Genomic DNA, 17,979 nt, shown 5'->3' with positions numbered 1-17,979 from the left:
GTATCTCATTATGGTAAAAATTAATACAGGCCAAAGAAAAAAAGAAGATATAAACAAACACATGTCTTTAGAACATAACATGATATAAAAAATTATGACATGTTCATCCAACAAATAAACATTTGACGGTCTTATCTAAGAGAAAATAAGAGAGATCTAGGATGGGGGTTCTATCTGAGAGAATCTATAGAGGTCTACATCTGCTCTCTGAGCTTCCTAGTTTCTTTTTTCTTTTGCTCACGGTCTTCACTCTCTCGCTCCAGTTGCTGAAAGGGTATCTCTCATTCTTCTCTCTCACTCTCGTTCATCTTTCTCTTGCTCTCGTTAGACTTGATCCATCTTTTGTTCTTCTCTTAGTTGTTGGAGCTTCGACTATGCCGCCTCCAAATGGGAAGATAGCTCTGAAACATGGGTTTTTCTTTTGGATGAAATAGCAAATGCACACATCCCTTTCACATGTCCAGACTGCTCCGCCAAGACTTTGGCAAAGACGTCTCGCTACAACATTAACGAGCCTTCTTTTGAAAAACATGTTTCATCACTTTCAATCTCCATATAGTATAACTTGTTCTACATGATGTTAATATTTGGTTATCAATAACTAATGATAATGTACAAAATAGAATGAATAAATGTGGCTTCTGGTTCACTGCTACAAATCGTGAGTTACTTATAAAGATATATTTTGCTTCACTGCAAATTAATGTTGTGCACGTCATTTTATAGAATGCACTCGCTATCAGTTTGTGCCCTTCCATTCCAGTCTGCAAATAACAAATTTAGAATCCATTAAATCAAACATATTTAGCATTATACTACTATATAAAAAAATAAACTTAGAGAATAAGAAACTTACCCTTGTATAAAACCTCTAGATGTACGAAGATGATCCACTAATATGTTGGACCGTCTGTTTTGCTCTATTTGTAGAATTTTTCTTTGATGTTTGTGTTTAACCAAAAGAAAATCAATTAGTTCATAAAAATCTAAAAATTTGAATATTTATTTACTTATGAGCATACATTCAATATTTATTGTCCAATAGTCTCTAGTGAAAAAGTTGCAAATTTGTTTCCATACTTCAAAGTAGACTCCATTGGGATATTGTTTTGTTGCTTCATCATGGTTTTCAAACCTCTTGTAATGCTTCTAAAAACCTTTTTGCACCCTTGAGTATGATACCTGAAGTTGTTTATCCATAGTAGCACAATGTTCAGTTATATCCTTGTCTAAATCAAACTCGGCCTGCACCAAATTATCACAATATAGTTAGTAATACTTTTTTTATAAATTAATGTATTTATCAAATTATAGTTAGGCAATATACTTAAATAAATTTCCTCACACAACACCATATTCTCATCCTCTGGGACCTTTATCCATGACTTGTGAGTGATGTTGGCCTACTCCTTGATGATGTATGAAAGCCTCTTAGAGAATACAGAGGCACCCTCGCCCATGACTTCTTGCATCTCAAGCTTGATAGTTATTGAATCCTTTCATTGCTTGATTTACTTCTGGTGGGCTATACATTTGTTCTTCCCATGTTTGTGCTGAGAAGATTCTATGGTTGCTAATTTATTGTAACAAACAAATATTAATATGAATGACAATACTAAATTTTTAATTATATTAAAAAAATACTATATTAATATTTACCTAAGGCCTCCGTGGATAACTATGGAGCTGCAGTGGCCTATGGTGTGTGAGGTCTCCTCTTCCTTCCTTAAAGTGTCACCCACGTGTGATCTGAAGTTGATCTCATCTAAGTGTTCACCTTGGTTAGTGGGTGATGAACTGGTCCACGAAAAGGAAGAATGCCCACCTCCTCATTGTGAATGATATGTTGACATCTGTTAATTTCATACAAAAAATATTAACTCAGGCTACACTGTGCAGAATTGAATCATAGAAGAATATTTACTATTATACAAGAATGACATTAAATCAAATAAACGACAACATCAAGATCATGAAGTTAAGATAGCACACAATTATGAAATATAAACAAGGATCATATATATTTTTTAACTAATTTTTAAGAGGAAAAAAAAAATAAAGGCACTTACATTACACTTCCTTTATGACCTTAGATGCTTTGTAAACTCTTTAATAGGTAGATGTTCAATTGCACTTATATCAATTTTTGGGTCTAGACATGAGTCAAACTAATTAGGACTTTCTAACAACTCGTGTCTGAGCTCAATGATTAAGAATTCAATCACATTAGTGCAAGCACTTCAACTTGTGTATGAACCTTGCTTTTAAATGCACTACAACTAGAAGTGTCAAAATACTATTTGTATGTTCTTTATTTTATTTCTTTGTTAATATTTGCTTGTTTTTAAAAAATTCAAAGCATTTATATTAATGTAAATCATAATAGATTTTTACAGTTATAAACAAATATTTTCTTCGAATGCCACATAAGTAACATTTTCATCTAAATCAATTTTGAAAAAATTTCCACATGGGGCTTAAAATTCATCTTAAAATGACAAAGATATGCAAAAACCATCTTATATTGTTAAATTTTTTCTTTTAAAATGCCCAATTTTTATAAGTTTTTAAAAAAATATATACATTGACAAAAAAATTTAGGTATATCATACCTTGCCCCATGCTTGAATGTCATTGTCTTCAATGTCACTCCTCATGCTTGAATGAAACTATATGAATGCATGAATGCACATAAAGAATATAAGGAAACAAAAGAAGGAAAAGACACAACCAGATAATGCTTAAAATGTTGGAACTCTTTTGATATGATGCTTTATGCTATGAAGCTCCAGACTATCATGTACTCATCATGGTGTGTATGCATAATCTATTATTAACACTCATGATACAAAAGCAAAAGAAATAAAGTACTAAAGCATTAAAACAATAAACTACTAATTTATAACACTAGTATGGGCTGCCTCTCAACAAGAGCTACGTTTTACGTCTTCAGCCAGACAGATATCTAGTTTCCTTCCATCGTCCATGAGATCAATGGATCGATGGTCATGCTCAATCTGGAGGTCTCAAATAAATTATTTCTTATTTTGCCCTTTTAACCATATTACCCCCAACTGGTCCCAAACTCACCCTTTGGTAGCTCTTTTTCTGATTTTCAATAATATCATCATCCACACCTAATTGTAATTCAATGTGTAGTGTGTGTGTGGATGAGTGGTAGAGTTACAAACCATGAATTTCGTCATGCCATTATCTAATTATGAATCTATATGATATCTGTGTTGAATGGCATCAAGTAGGAGAAAGTTTATATGAGTATGCTCAAAAGTCTCAAGCATTCTCTACATTTGAGCTTTCTGTTTGTTGAAAATTCTAGGTTTGTTTGAGGCCTCAGTAAATGAGTCTTTAGCAATACAAAAAGGAGGCCTAGAGAAGGCAAAAATCGATTGCTCTATGGGTGAGTCTTTGGGGTCCTTAGTCGTCTTTCTGGGTGGGTAAAATTTCTTCCCATTCTAAAAGGTCATGACAATGTTGGCTTGCTCCTGATGAGACTTTGCCATGTTCAGGACATGGTACATATGTTTTTTGCCATCGGGATAGGCACAGGTTGACTTGGTAAGCTTTTCTCGTTACGCCTGCTCAAGGCATCATCCAACTATCTCATTTGAGTTTCTAATTTGGCTATTGACTGTGTATGGGAACAAAGGTTGACCTTTATGTTAAAAGAAGCATCGAGAAGATTCTCCTAAAAAGATTGACTTGTTGTGGGATTCTGAGGAGAAGGTAGGCTCAGTTGAGGAGGCTGTTAGAAAATGGATCTTTGGTAACTTTGCTTAAAGTTCCCTGGTTTGACCAGTGGATGGGACTTGTGGATTTTTTCATGATAAGTTGGGATGGTTTCACCAACCTTTGTTATAAGTGGGTACGTATGGGTCATGTGTAGGACTAGCAAAACCTTGGACATCATTCATCTTTTTCTGAACAAATTCAGGATAGAGTGGTGTTGTAGGACAATCAGAAACATAGTGTGCAGGGCTAGAACATAACTCACACACTTGACTCACTTTATTTGAAGTTGGGTTGGCTAACAATTGATCCAATTTTCTAGTCAACTGGTCCACTTTGATATACAAGTATTGATTAGACCCAACTTCAAATATTCTTCCCTTTTTAGGACCACTAAGATAAGAGGTGGTCCTATCAAATCTAGAAGATGAAGAATGATGCATGGAATTGTCACTTAATGTTTCAAAAAGTGACCATGCTTCATCTTCATTTTTTAGCATAAACGTACTCTTGCACACAACATCTACCATTTGACGATTCTTTTCAGTAAGATTGTCATAAAAATATTATACAAGTTATCATTTTGGAACTTGGTGGTGGAGACATTTCCTGAGTAGGTCTTTCAACCTATCTCAGGTTTTATGAAATTTTTCTCCCTCTATTTGAATGAAACCAGTTATTGCTTTTCAAAACGGATTTGTTTTACCTATGGGAAAATATTTTTTAGAAATTCTTTTGGAATTTGTTCACAACTGGTAATTCTAGCCGTGTTTAAGGATTTAAGCCAGTGTTTTATTTTATCCTTAAGGGAGAATGGAGAAAGAGTTAACTTTATAGCATCATCTCCAAAATTATGGATCCGCACAGTAGAGCAGATCTCCAGAAATTCATTGAGGTGACGATATGGGTCCTCATTATTTAGGCTATAAAAGGATGGAAGCATTTGAATAATACTATCCTTTATTTCAAAATTGTTTGCTCCTACATCAGGTCTCATAATGTAGGAGGTGAAAGTGTAAATGTTTGGAATGAAATGCTTCTTAAGGGGATGGTTGCGATATTGATCTTTAGTCATCTGGCTAGATCGATGGGCTTGTCTGATTAAGGACTCGAGGTCCTCTATTGGCAACACAAGTTTGGGATCTTTGGACCTATGCCCTTGCATACATCTGGATCGAGACCGGTGTAAGCAACCGTTCTAAATGGGTTTTCTACCTAACCTAGCATGCACACATGATCAAACCATGCAAACCATGAAGCAAGCAGTTATTTGTAAAACTAAAAAGCAAAAAGCAAGTAAACACAATCAAATAAACATACACTTTCAATCACGCAATTAAATTTTCAAAAATTAAACTAAGTGCAAGGTACCAATCATGCACACGTCACCTAGAAAGGGTTATCCTACTCGGTGAGCTATGCAAAAAAAGTAAACTTGGCACTATAGATTGCAAACAACGTGGATCCAATCCTAATTAACAAAAAGCAAACTAACAATCCTAAAAAATGAAAGGAATTAAACTAACAATCCAACATTTTTTGCAAAAAGTAAACTAACAATCATAAGTAAGCGTAAACAAACAAGAAGGCAACAAAATGAATAATTGTTTTTCAATCATCGTTCCCTGACAACGGCGCCAAAAATTTGGTATACACTTTAGCAATGTATTTTTAAAAGATATTTTGATGAAAAGTATTTATAAAAGTTGGTCACCAATTTTTAAAAATCCAACTCTCAAAAGTAATGAGAACCAGGATCGAACTCGAGGAACGGGTTGATAAAACTTCGTATTCCATAAATGCTAATTGTTTATTGCCTTAAAAAGAAAAAAATGAATTAACTAAAAATATAAAAATAAAATATAATTAAAAATTATTACAAACCTAAGAACTGAATTTAAATTAATTACAACTCTTTAGTGTGGCCAAAAAGGCCCTAATTAACTAGAAAAAGGAAAATGCTAAAAAAATAAAATTAAAGTTTTTTGCCTTTTGCCTCTTCACTTTATATTCAAATCCACTTTATTTCAATACTATGGAATCAAAAAATGGTACTTCTCTGCAAAAACAATCAACAAAAACACAAAAATATAAAATTCTTCACTAATTTGAGTTAATACATGAAATTATAATTTTGCCACTGCTTATTACAAAATTCTCTATGTTTATATAATTTGACCAAATCATATATAAATTGAATTCAGATCTTTCTCAAAATTTTTAGATATGTTCTCAACATGTAAATGAAGAGAATCCAATTTACATAATGGTAAAATTCAACATAAAACTCAACTTATTAACAAATGAACAACTTCGAAACTCTGTAAATTGATGCCAAATTTTCTGACAGCTTTCGATATTTAATAGATTCAATATAGTGAAACAGATTAAAAATAAACAAAAATTTCAAAATGGAAATTAGATTCATTCATGAATCCAATCCATTTTATGGATTTGGATTTGAAATCTAGAAGCTCCAGATATATCAAAAACAAAAGTAGAAAAAATGTAGGAAATAAAAATTACAGAAAATAGAGTTAGAATATACTGATAGAAAAAGCTCAGAACAGACCATGAAACAGAATCTGATCATGCTGATTTTTTTGCAAAGAGCAAGAAAACTCAAGCATGAATTATATCCAATTTACAGATCATGATTTGGATTCTGAAAACTCTATTTATGATCAAAACAAAAAGCTACAAAAATTAACAAAAAATGATTTCCAAAATTTTGATTTTCACACTTTGATCGAGTGAATTAGATCAAAGGATGAAAAAACCTAGATGATCTAATTGTAGAATTAAAAACAGAAATTATAGAAATTAAAATGCAATCATCAAACTAAAAACAAGAACAAAAGAAAAAAGAAAACATGCATTCCTTGCTTGAAATAAAGAGAGGGGTAGAGAGAATCCACCAAATTTCTTGCAAAATTCAATGAATTCAATGAATGGAGGTGAAGAAGAATGGTCTTCAATGAGTTGCATATGTTCAAATCTCTTCCGAATTGGCTCCCAAATAGATCTCCCTTGCTGGAAAAGAAAGAAAGAAGAAGAAAAAGAAAGAAAAAAGAAGCAAGAGAGAGAGCTAAGAAGAATTTTTAGAAAGGGGTAAAGAGGAAGAAGAGAAAATGGCGTGAAAGGGGTTGAAGACCCCTTTCACTCCAGCCAATGTGTTCTATTTATAGTAAAAACTAGGTAAAATTAATTTATAAATTAACTGCCTACTATCTTCTTATTTTCAAAATAAGACCTACTAATTTAAAACTTGCAAAAAGAGGGTGGCGCCCTTTTGAAAAGAGGTTTCTTGAAAATATAAGAATTGAAATAAGATTTACATGTTTGTTGATCGTGTTTGAATTGGATTCATAATCCAACTAGCATGTTTGGACTGTATCAAGGTCCGAATTGCCTTAGAATTCGCTCCACAACCGTAAAACGACCGTAACTTTCTCATTTTAACTCTGGATTGCACAAAATTTGAACAATGGCTTCTTTAACCCTGAAACATGATAAGCATGAAATGTAAACCAATAAAAAATGCTTAAATGCATGATTTTATGTATTAAGAATGAATGCATTATCAATCGCCTTCATAGGCAACATGCTCTATTAGTTTTAAGACCAAAGCATGTTGAATGAGTTACAATAATAACGAACTTTGAAACCTATCTATAATAGATAGATGATGCCTACCTAAGCAAAGCATATACCAAATATGGTAAAACCCATAATAATAAAGGATCCAATAGCCCATTTACCCATATTGCCTATTTGAAAATGATAGGAGGGACAAGCTCTGATAGACAAGTTATTAACTACACTCCACAAGTGACAATAACTCAGTGTCCCTAGTGATCAGAGTTAGAGGGCAGAGCTACCAATTATTATCCTAGGTGATAGATCTCACAACTTCTGCAGAAGTTAGGATGCATATTCATTTATTTCAGCCTCTAAAAAATTTTCTTTCGGTTGTTATACCGTCTCCTTTGGGTCAGACTCAATTAGTCATTTGGGTTATCAATTTACATAAAATAATAAACTCTCGAATGATCTCAGTTATTTCTATTATTTTATCTTGTGAGTTCCTACAAGTAGGTAAATATTGAAACAAAGACATGATACATACACTGCTCATTTAAAATGAAAATGATACCCCACTTATACAAATTTGTGGATCGTTCAGTTGCATGTGATACAATATTTTGAACTATGATTAATACTTGTATTAGTTTTGTACAACTGCATAACATCATTGCACTTCCTAGGCTTTTTTGAGTTTGACCTTTTTTTTGAAATTCAGGTGACAAATAGATAGATACTACAGACGATGGCAAGTTGACGCAACAATGTTAAGGATTTATTCTCTATTGTTCGCTCCTAAGCACATTTTGGCATTTTGTATTTAGACTTTTTATATAAAACTATTTTTATCTAAATCCGTAGTTTAAATCTTTATAGTTTTGAATGATATTGGGGAAATGCAAGCCCAAATCCAAAACATTTGAGAACCCAATCCATTTGCTGGATATTTCACCTATAACCTTCTCAGGGTTCGCTAACTTGAACTTTCAAATAAATATTTTGTTGAACTATCATTTTAACTTTGAAAAAAGGATTGAGTACAAAATTTTAAATTTTTCTTAATTTTTACAAGTTAAAATTACAATGTGCCCACCCGACCAATAAATTTCCCCATTAGGTGGTGACTGTCAAGATGGGCAGTGTCCACTGTGACCATGTCGTTGGGTTTGGTTGGCAATGTCAACCCTAAGCATTTGAAAGGTCAAGTTGTTTCCCACCTGCCTTGACCCACCAATGCTTTCAGTGTTTCCTCCTAACCTCGACTTCTCTCTCTCTCTCTCTCTCTCTCTCTCTCTCTATATATATATATATATATATATATATATATATATATATATATATATATATATATATATATATATATATATATATATATATATATATATATATCGAGTTGCCTCTAATTGTCCAACATCCAACCTTATCACTAGTTGAGTCTTCTTCTTCTTAGTTGTTTCCATTTTTTAAAGTATATTATGAATCATGGATGGATTCTTGATAAGGTTTTGACCTTAGGAGTTCTCTTTTTTTTCCAATTAGTATAATGTTTAATGCTTGTTAGGATTTAAGCATTTGATTTAATTTTTTGTAATAGCATGAAAGTTTGATTAGGGTTTTAGGGTTTCATTTTTTTTCATTTAGCATTAGACATGAATAATGAATGCATTATTTTGGTTAGAATATTGGTCTTATTTGTTTTTTTAATTAGCATAAATCTATAATTTAATTTAGGATTTAGGGTAATAATTTGGATTTTTTTCAATGATATGAATATTTAATTAAGGTTTTAAGGTTTTTGCTATTTTTATTTTCAATTATCAATAATCATGATTCCATTAATGAGTGCTTGATTTTGGTCATCAAACCCTTAAATCTTTGATTTTTTAAGATTTAAGTTTTTTTTTTAGCTTTTTAAATGGCATACATATTTTCATTCAAACAAAATGACATAAATATTTACTTAGGTTTTTTACTCTATTAGCATATCTATGTATGATGTTTGCTGGGATATAAGGTTTTGATTTGATTTTTTTAGAATGACAAATGTTTAGTTATTATTTTAAGGTTTTTATGTTTATTTTTAAATTAGCATTAGGCAAGAATCCATGAATATTGTGATTTGATTTTGGTTAAAATATTAGAGGTTTTTTTATCAATTAGCATAAATGCATAATTTATGATGTTTGTAAAAATTAGGGTTTTGATTTATTTTTTTATGACATAAGTGTTTAATTATGATTTTGAGGTTTTTATGTGATTTTCCTTTTTCAATTAGCATTAACCATAAACCATCAATAATGAGTGTTTTGTTTAGATTAGAATATTAGTTTTTTTTAATAAATTAGAGGTCTATAAATTTCATTGGGGTTTAGGTTTTTGATTTGCATTGTCTCAAATGACATGAATGTCTAATTAGGGTTATCGTTTTCTCTTTTTTTTTTCAATTAGCAATAATGTTAGTTTTGTTTTTTATTTCTATTAAGATTTTAGGGTTTTCTTTGTGTTTTTCAATTTGTAATAATCATGACTGCAAGTTTAATTCTGTTATGATTTTAGGTTTTTTGCTTTGCATGATTTGTTTTGGACTTTCTTAAACTATATTTTTGTGGAAGTAGTTTGGTCATTGAAATATTTTTACAATGTAAACATAAGATTGATATTGTATACTTGGTGCTAACTTGGAACTTCATTTGTCAAATGGTTCTACAAGACTCGATCAACAAGGCTCATCATTAATTTCGTTGATATGCATAATTGGCAAAAGTAAGCTTTATCATAATTATTTGATTTTTAAAATATATTATTAATATAATTTATTAGTAAATAAATTTTCTTTTTTATAGTGTTTTTGTGCCCACCTTAGTTTATATTTCTGACTCCGCCCTCTTTTTCTTTTTTTCGTCAGAAAAAACTGGGGTTAGGCAGACCCCTACCAGTTATACAACCACACCATTTGGGGTTCGAACTTGCAACGTCCCAACACAAGGTGACGTGCACCAACTGCTCCTGCCAGACAAGCGGAGACCCCGTTGGTATTTCTGGCTCTGCCCTTGGTCAGGAGCGTCTTTGACGTTAAAACGGTAAGTCCACCGCTTGTCGACATCCACAAAACCGGTACGGACAGCTCCTTTTGAGCCGGACTATTTCAATGGGAGGTCGTCACAAACCTGTGGTGTTGCTGCACCATTGTCCCTTGAACCACCAAAACTTTCTTTTCAATCTTTTATGAAAAGAATGGTTACAAGTCAACAAACAATAATACTCTGTCTATATATATCCACATGCATGGAAAAACCAAACCCAGTCGGACTATTTCAATGGGAGGTCCAACCGTTAAACACGACCGCCATATCCTTTTTTTTATCTTTAGCATTTGGTTTAATGGTGTTTGGTGGAATGGGTGACCGTGTTGTGGACTTTTAGTATTTTTCCGTGAAATGACTTTTGTAGCATCCATATCTATGAGGTTTGTTTCATCAAAATCAACAAAAAAAAAAGCTCATTTGAACATCATGATAACTAACCAAATTATATATATATAAAATTTGGTTAGTTATCATGATGTTCAAATGAGCTTTTTTTTTGTTGATTTTGATGAGATATATATATATATATATTGTGCCTACTTCGTGTCTACCAAGCTTGATAGGGATTTTCAGGTTGTTTTTCAAAACTCTGACCCTACAGATGTGTTCTGCATGATCGATTTTCTAGAAAAATCACAATTGCATATGTTTTTTTTGAGAAAAAATATTTTTTTAAGCATTGAATATTTTTTAAAATTTTAAACTTCCTGTTAGAATCGGGCAATCCAAAAGTCGATTATCACAAAAATGAAGCATGTAAATAACATGTGTCAGATTTTAGAAAAAATAAAAACAATCTTTTCAAAGCTTCGGTAGGTATGCGGTAGATAAAAAAAGTCTCAGGCACCTATATATATATGGTGGTTTTCTACCGTGATATATGACTAGTTTGTATGGATCTAGCCACCAAACTTAAATCTAACCATACAAACGTGTTTAGCATGACTTATTTACAATATATGGATAAATATTCGCTACTAATGAAGGTATAAAACTAACAAGCTAAAAATCATAGGTGCCAGTTGTATCAACTCAATCTAACCACATAAATGTGTTGAACATGGTTTGTTTGCTAAGGATCAAGCTTTGTATCATGTTTTATTTTTATGCAAAAATGTGATCTTTTGAGTTATAAAATTTTGGCACTGGCCGTTGATTTTTGGACCCCTTTAAAAACCTAATTACTTGTCATAATAACATGATTCAAAACAAGTTTCCTACTAAACAAACTATGTAGATCACATTAGTAACATTTGATATACAAAAAAATAGAAATATTTTAATTAAAAAGTGATTTCTACTCATAAGTTTCGTATTGAGTTATAAAATGATTTTTGTAGGAGCCATATCTATGAGGCTTGTTTGATCAAAATCAACAAAAAAAACTCATTTGTATATATATATATATATAAATGGGTAGGTGGCTGACATTTTTTGTGCCTACCGCATGCCTACCGAGCTTCATAGGGGTTTTCAGTTTTTTTTCAAAAATCTGATCCTATATATGTGTTATGCATGATCGATTTGCTACAAAATCACACTTGGATCATGTTTTTTTGAGAAAAAATATATATGTTTTTAAGGATTGAATGCTTTTTAAAATTTTAGACCATTGATTTTTTAATCTTATAAAAACCTAACTTGGTGTTAGATAACATATGCATGGTCAGATTTTAGAAAAAAATAAAAACAATCTTTCCAAAGCTCGGTAGGCACGCGGTAGGCACAAAAAAGTAGCAGACACCTACCCATCTCTCTCTCTCTCTCTCTCTCTCTCTCTCTCTCTCTCTCTCTCTCTCTATATATATATATATATATATATATATATATATATATATATATATATATGTGTGTGTGTGTGTGTGTGTGTTTAGCATGACTTATTTACTATATATCATATGGTGGTTCTCTACCGTGATATCATATGATAGTACAGTCTAGTTTGTATGGATCTAGCCACCAAATGTAAATCTAACCATACAAATGTGTTTAGCATGACTTATTTACTATATATGGGTAAATATTAGCTACTAATGAAGGTTAGAAACTAATGAGCTAGAAATCATAATGTAAGTTGTATCGACTCAATCTAACCACATAAATATGTTCAGCATGGTTTGTGTGCTAAGGATCAAGCTTTGTATCGTGTTTTTTTTTTTTATGCAAAAATGTGATATTTTGAGTTATAAAATTTTTGCACATAATGGGCTGTTGATTTTTGGATCCCTTTAAAAACTTAATTATTTGTCATAATCACATGATTCAAAACAAGTTTCCTACTAAACAAACCATGTAGATCACACTTATAACATTTGATATACAAAAAATAAAAAAATTTGTTAATTAAAAAGTGATTTCTACTTATGAGTTTTGTATTGAAATAAAATTTTGGCACATTGTGGGCCGTTGATTTTTGGACTCCTTTAAAAACCTAATTATCATAATCACATGGTTCAAAACAAGTTTCTTACTAAACAAACCATGTAGATCACATTTGTAACATTTGATATACAAAAACTACTTTTTTTAATTAAATAGTGATTTCTACTCATCAATTTCGTACCTTCATTATTCGCCAATATTTAACCTTATATATAATATAGGGAAACTGGGATATGTAAACCAGCAAAATATGCAAACTATTATAAAACAATATTTTCATAGGGTTTTTCGCAAATCTAACCCTGCAGATGCATTCAGCGTAGTCCATTTGCTTTGAATCAACTATTAGATCATCGTAATCAGATCAAGAAATGTGATTTTGTATGCGTGAATATTTACAAAAGAATTGAGCCATTGATTTTCTAGCCTTAAAAGATCTTTATTATACATCGTAAGCAGATGATCTAAGAGTCTCTTTTTATACAACCAAACATTTAGATTACATCTGTATTGTGAATTTTTAGAAAAAAAATAAAAAGAATTATAAAAATCTTGATGCATATTGGTTTACATATTTTATTGATTTCTGTACGGTTTGACACAATCTAACCACAAATGTGTTCAACATGGTCTGTTTTCTAAGGATCAAGCTTTGTATCATGTTTTTTTTATGCAAAAATGTGATCTTTTGAGTTATAAAATTTTGGCACATAGTGGGCCATTGATTTTTGGACTCCTTTAAAGACCTAATTACTTGTCATAATTACATGATTCAAAACAAGTTTCTTACTAAGCAAACCATGTAGATCACATTCATAACATTTGATATACAAAAAATAAAAAAAATTTAATTAAAAAGTGATTTCTATAGAGCAGTTAAGTATTGAGTTATAAAATTTTGGCACATTGTGGGCCATTGATTTTTGGACCCCTTTAAAACCTAATTACTTGTCATAATCACATGATTCAAAACAAGTTTCCTACTAGACAAACCATATAGATCACATTCGTAACATATGATACACAAAAAATTAATTTTTAAAATTAAATAGTGAGTTATATTCATCAGTTTCATGCCTTCATTATTCACCAATATTTAATCTATATATAATACAGGGAAACTCGAATATGTAAACCAAAAAAATATGTAAACTATTATGAACCAAGATTTTCATAGGGCTTTTTGCAAATCTAAATCTGCAGATGCATTCCACGTAGTCCATTTTATTGGAATCAACTATTAGATCATTGTAATCAGATCAAGAAGTGTGGTTTTGTATGCTTGAATATTTACAAAAAAATTGAGCCCTTAATTTTCTAGCCTTAAAAGATCCTTATTATACACCGTAATCAGATGATCTAAGAGTCTCCTTTTATAAAACCAAACATCTAGATCACGTCTGTACAGTGAATTTTTAGAAAAAAATAAAAAGAACGGTTAAGATCTCTGTGCATATTAATTTACTTATTTTATTGGTTTACATATTCAAGTTACCCTTTATATATATATATATATATATATATATATATATATATAGAGAGAGAGAGAGAGAGAGAGAGAGAACTAAACATATTAGGCCCCATTTCTCATATTTCCCTATGGGTTTTAAGTGTTTTATGTTTGATGTGTTTAGCATAATCGATTTAGTGAAAATAGATGCTTGGATCATGCTTTTTCGATGAAAATACATGTTTTTATGAGCCGGAAAAAATTGGTACCTTCATAGCCATTGATTTTGGATCATGGGAAAACCTGTATTAAGGTCAGTTTTTGAAAATCCAAAAGTCAATCCCCACTAAACAAAACCTATAGATCACATCTTCAAAGTTAGACGTGCCTAACAAAAAAGGGTGCCCGAGGAATATATATATATATATATATATATATGGTCACTAGAATATGAGAACTAATGTGTGAACTATAATTTTTATGAATTTTTTATTCTTTTCTCTTGAATCTAACCGTATGGATGTGATGTACATGCTTGATTTCATAAACACTCTTGAATCATCCGATTTTGATGCATAAATGAGATTTTTTTAAAGCTTTAAAATCAATGGCTCATATACTTTAAAATATTCAAGCATTCAAAAATCATATTTTTCATCGAAAATACATAATCTAATGGTTGATTCCTATCCACATGGTTGGATTTGCCAAAAAAGTGTTGGAAATGCTCATATTTTCAGTTGTCATATTTCGGTTCTTATATATATATATATATATATATATACACACACGAGAACTGAACATATAGGCCCTTTGTTCTCGTTCTACCCCATTAGGCCCCATAGGTTGAAGTGTTTTTATAATAGATCTGAATCATTGGATGTGTTTAGCATGCTCGATTTAGTGGGAATAGACTCTTGGATCATGTTTTCTCGAGAAAAAATGTATTTTTATGAGTAGTGAAAATGTGATGCCTTCATAGCCATTGATTTTGAATCACCGGAAAAACTTGTATACATGTCAGATTCCGGTAATCCAAAAGTCGGTTCCTACTAAACAAAACCTATAGATGACATCTATGGTGTCAGATGTCTGATGATTTTTGAATGGGCCTACCGGGGCAGAACGAGCCTGTGTGTGTGAGCCACTAGAATATGAGAACTAATGTGTGAACCACGATTTTTCATGGAGTTTTTGGTCTTTCTCTTGAATCTAGATCTACATGCTTGATTTTATAAGAACCCACTCTTGAATCATCTGAATGCATAAACGAGATTTTTTTAAGGCTTTAAAATCAATGGCTCATAATCTTCATAAATATTCAAACATTCAAAAATCATATTTTCATGAAAAAATACATGACCTGATGGTTAATTCTTAGCAAATTCACCATGCCCAGCACATCCACATGGTTGGATTTGCAAAAAAAAGTGTTGAAAATGCCCATATTTTTAGTTCTCATCTTTCAGTTCTCATACTCTAGTGACTATATATATATATATATATATATATATATATATATATATATATATATATATATATATATATATATATATATATATATATATATATATATATATATATATATATATATATATATATATAGTGACCTATATCATCAAACAGGTAAAATATCTGAATAATTTTAAACAATTATGCACTGCTGATCGCTAGCGTGATAAGTGGTGATTTTTTTTCTGCTTAGAGCTTTAACAGTGGTCCGCCCGCTAAAAGGTAAAAAATTCATTTTTTTTTATGCACAGCCGTGTCCGACCCAAGTTTGACGACCCAAGTTTGACGAAAACCCATTTGAAGATGCAGGTTTTAGTGTGTGAATATATAGAGTAATGGGTAGGTGCCTAATGCTTTTTGTGCCTACTGCATGCCTACCAAGTTTTGAAAAGATTGTTTTCATTTTTTTCTAATCTACATGCTTGATTTTTTGAGAATCAACTTTTGGATCATCCAATTCTAACACCAAGTTAGGTTTTTATAAGATACAAAAATCAACAGTCTATAATTTAAAAAAATATATTCAATGCTTAAACAATCATCTTTTTTCTAAAAAACATGATCCAAGTGTGATTAAATCTATCGTGAAGAACACATCTGCAGGTCAGATTTTTTAAAAACAACCTAAAAACTCCTATCCACTGGTAGGCACAAAAAGTGTCAGGCACCCACAAACAGAAAGATGTAAAAAAATCACGCACACCCCTCTTTTAAGAAGATGAAGAAGCGGAACAAGTACGCTGTTTGGGTAAAGATTTATCAACAATCCGTAAAAAAGAACTGTCCTTGAGACCTTTATGGAAAAGCCCATTTCATTTGGGACTACGAAACATGAGTCAGGACTCAGGAGTGAACCCAGCCAGCTTTCCAAAAACGTGTTACTGCAAACAAGAGCCAGCATAACACAATACCATGCTTGATTGTACCAGCATGGTCCATCTTTACACACATAGTTCTCACTTCTCAGGTTCGTTGTAGACTTGACTATGAAATCTCTTGGGCGCACCTTACTACAACACCGACCAAGAAAATATCGGGTAAAGATGGACGGTGTTAGATGACTAAGCAAGATATTGCCAAAATTGGCTCTTCCAATATATTATAGAAAAAAAAACCTGGAACAAAGTTGGCTTGGATGCAGATATGCCACATGATCAACAACCACATGGACCAACAAAGTTAGAAAATCAATGTTTGATGAAGAAACACCCCAACCGACCATCAAATAGATCATTTGGCTAAGCCAAAGAAATGATGAAAGAATAGAATACAAACTAGAGTAAAAGACTAAAGATCATATGTAATCTAAGCCAAATGGGCAGTTCCCATTTCCATTTCCAGTTGCATCCACCACGCCAAATTCCAGAAACTAAAATCCTTCAGTGCAATAGAGGCTTATTAGCTTTTTCACCTGATTGCACATCATGGGAGACCCCCCCCCCTTTAGTGCTCTCTCTCTCTCTCATAAGATTACATGCTTTAAAAGATGAAACTAATGTTAGCATCCAAGTCTTAAACAGTTGGACCACTTGGGACATTGGAACCTGGGCCGTCGAAATCTGAACTTAAGCCATCGCAACCTAAATTTACAGCACCACAACCTGCATTTACAGCACCTGCGATGCCGTGGTTTGGAAAAGCTTCTGCGTATCTGCTTGAGCCGGATTTTGGTGGTTATATTTTCCATTTCAACAACAAATTTGCGCAAGTGGCGGATGTAATCAGGATACAACTCTAGGTTGCAGTGTCCACCCCCTTTGATCCAAAGTGGTTCATACGGTTGTCTGGCCAACTCCCATAACCCCTTTCCATGCAACCAATTCACTACATCATCTTCAGTACCCTGCACAGGTTAATGACGTCAATTGTTGATCTGTCTGTAGTGTATCTCTTGTATGAGGCTACTATACGAAGTTGGACTCGTGAAAGCAATAAAAAAGAAGCAAGCAGAAACTTTAGGAGGGGCCATCAGCTTGTTCGCAAAACTAAGCACATCTATTTCTGCTCTAACATAACCACCATACTAGAAAAGCTTCTGATCAAACTTAGTCAAAGCTCATGCACATATATAACATACAAATCAGTAGGCAAATAAACACATTTTATGAAGCAGTTGCTTTCACATTATCATCTAATTCGCTATAATTCTAATAAAATTACAAGATCTATCATAGTTACATCATACATGCCTGGACAAGGAAACGATCAATGCTCAAA

General features: G+C 32.0%; 1 protein-coding gene across 1 annotated transcript in view; it reads right to left on the bottom strand.

The window, feature by feature from the left end:
- LOC149845245 (uncharacterized) overlaps window positions 1–17,979 on the bottom strand; it is a 35,757-nt gene that overhangs the window by 374 nt on the left and 17,404 nt on the right. The window contains exons 5-7 of the mRNA XM_089987305.1: window positions 17,379–17,605; window positions 1,778–1,853; window positions 1,183–1,245 (exon numbers count right to left, since the gene is read on the bottom strand). Coding sequence (XP_089843431.1) covers window positions 1,183–1,245; window positions 1,778–1,853; window positions 17,379–17,605 — 366 coding nt within the window. The remainder of the gene's footprint in view (window positions 1–1,182; window positions 1,246–1,777; window positions 1,854–17,378; window positions 17,606–17,979) is intronic.

This window comes from Nuphar pumila, chromosome 2 (assembly GCF_984573655.1).
Source record: "Nuphar pumila chromosome 2, dmNupPumi1.hap1.1, whole genome shotgun sequence".
Lineage (NCBI taxonomy): Eukaryota > Viridiplantae > Streptophyta > Magnoliopsida > Nymphaeales > Nymphaeaceae > Nuphar > Nuphar pumila.
This window is presented reverse-complemented; position numbering and strand designations above follow the sequence as displayed.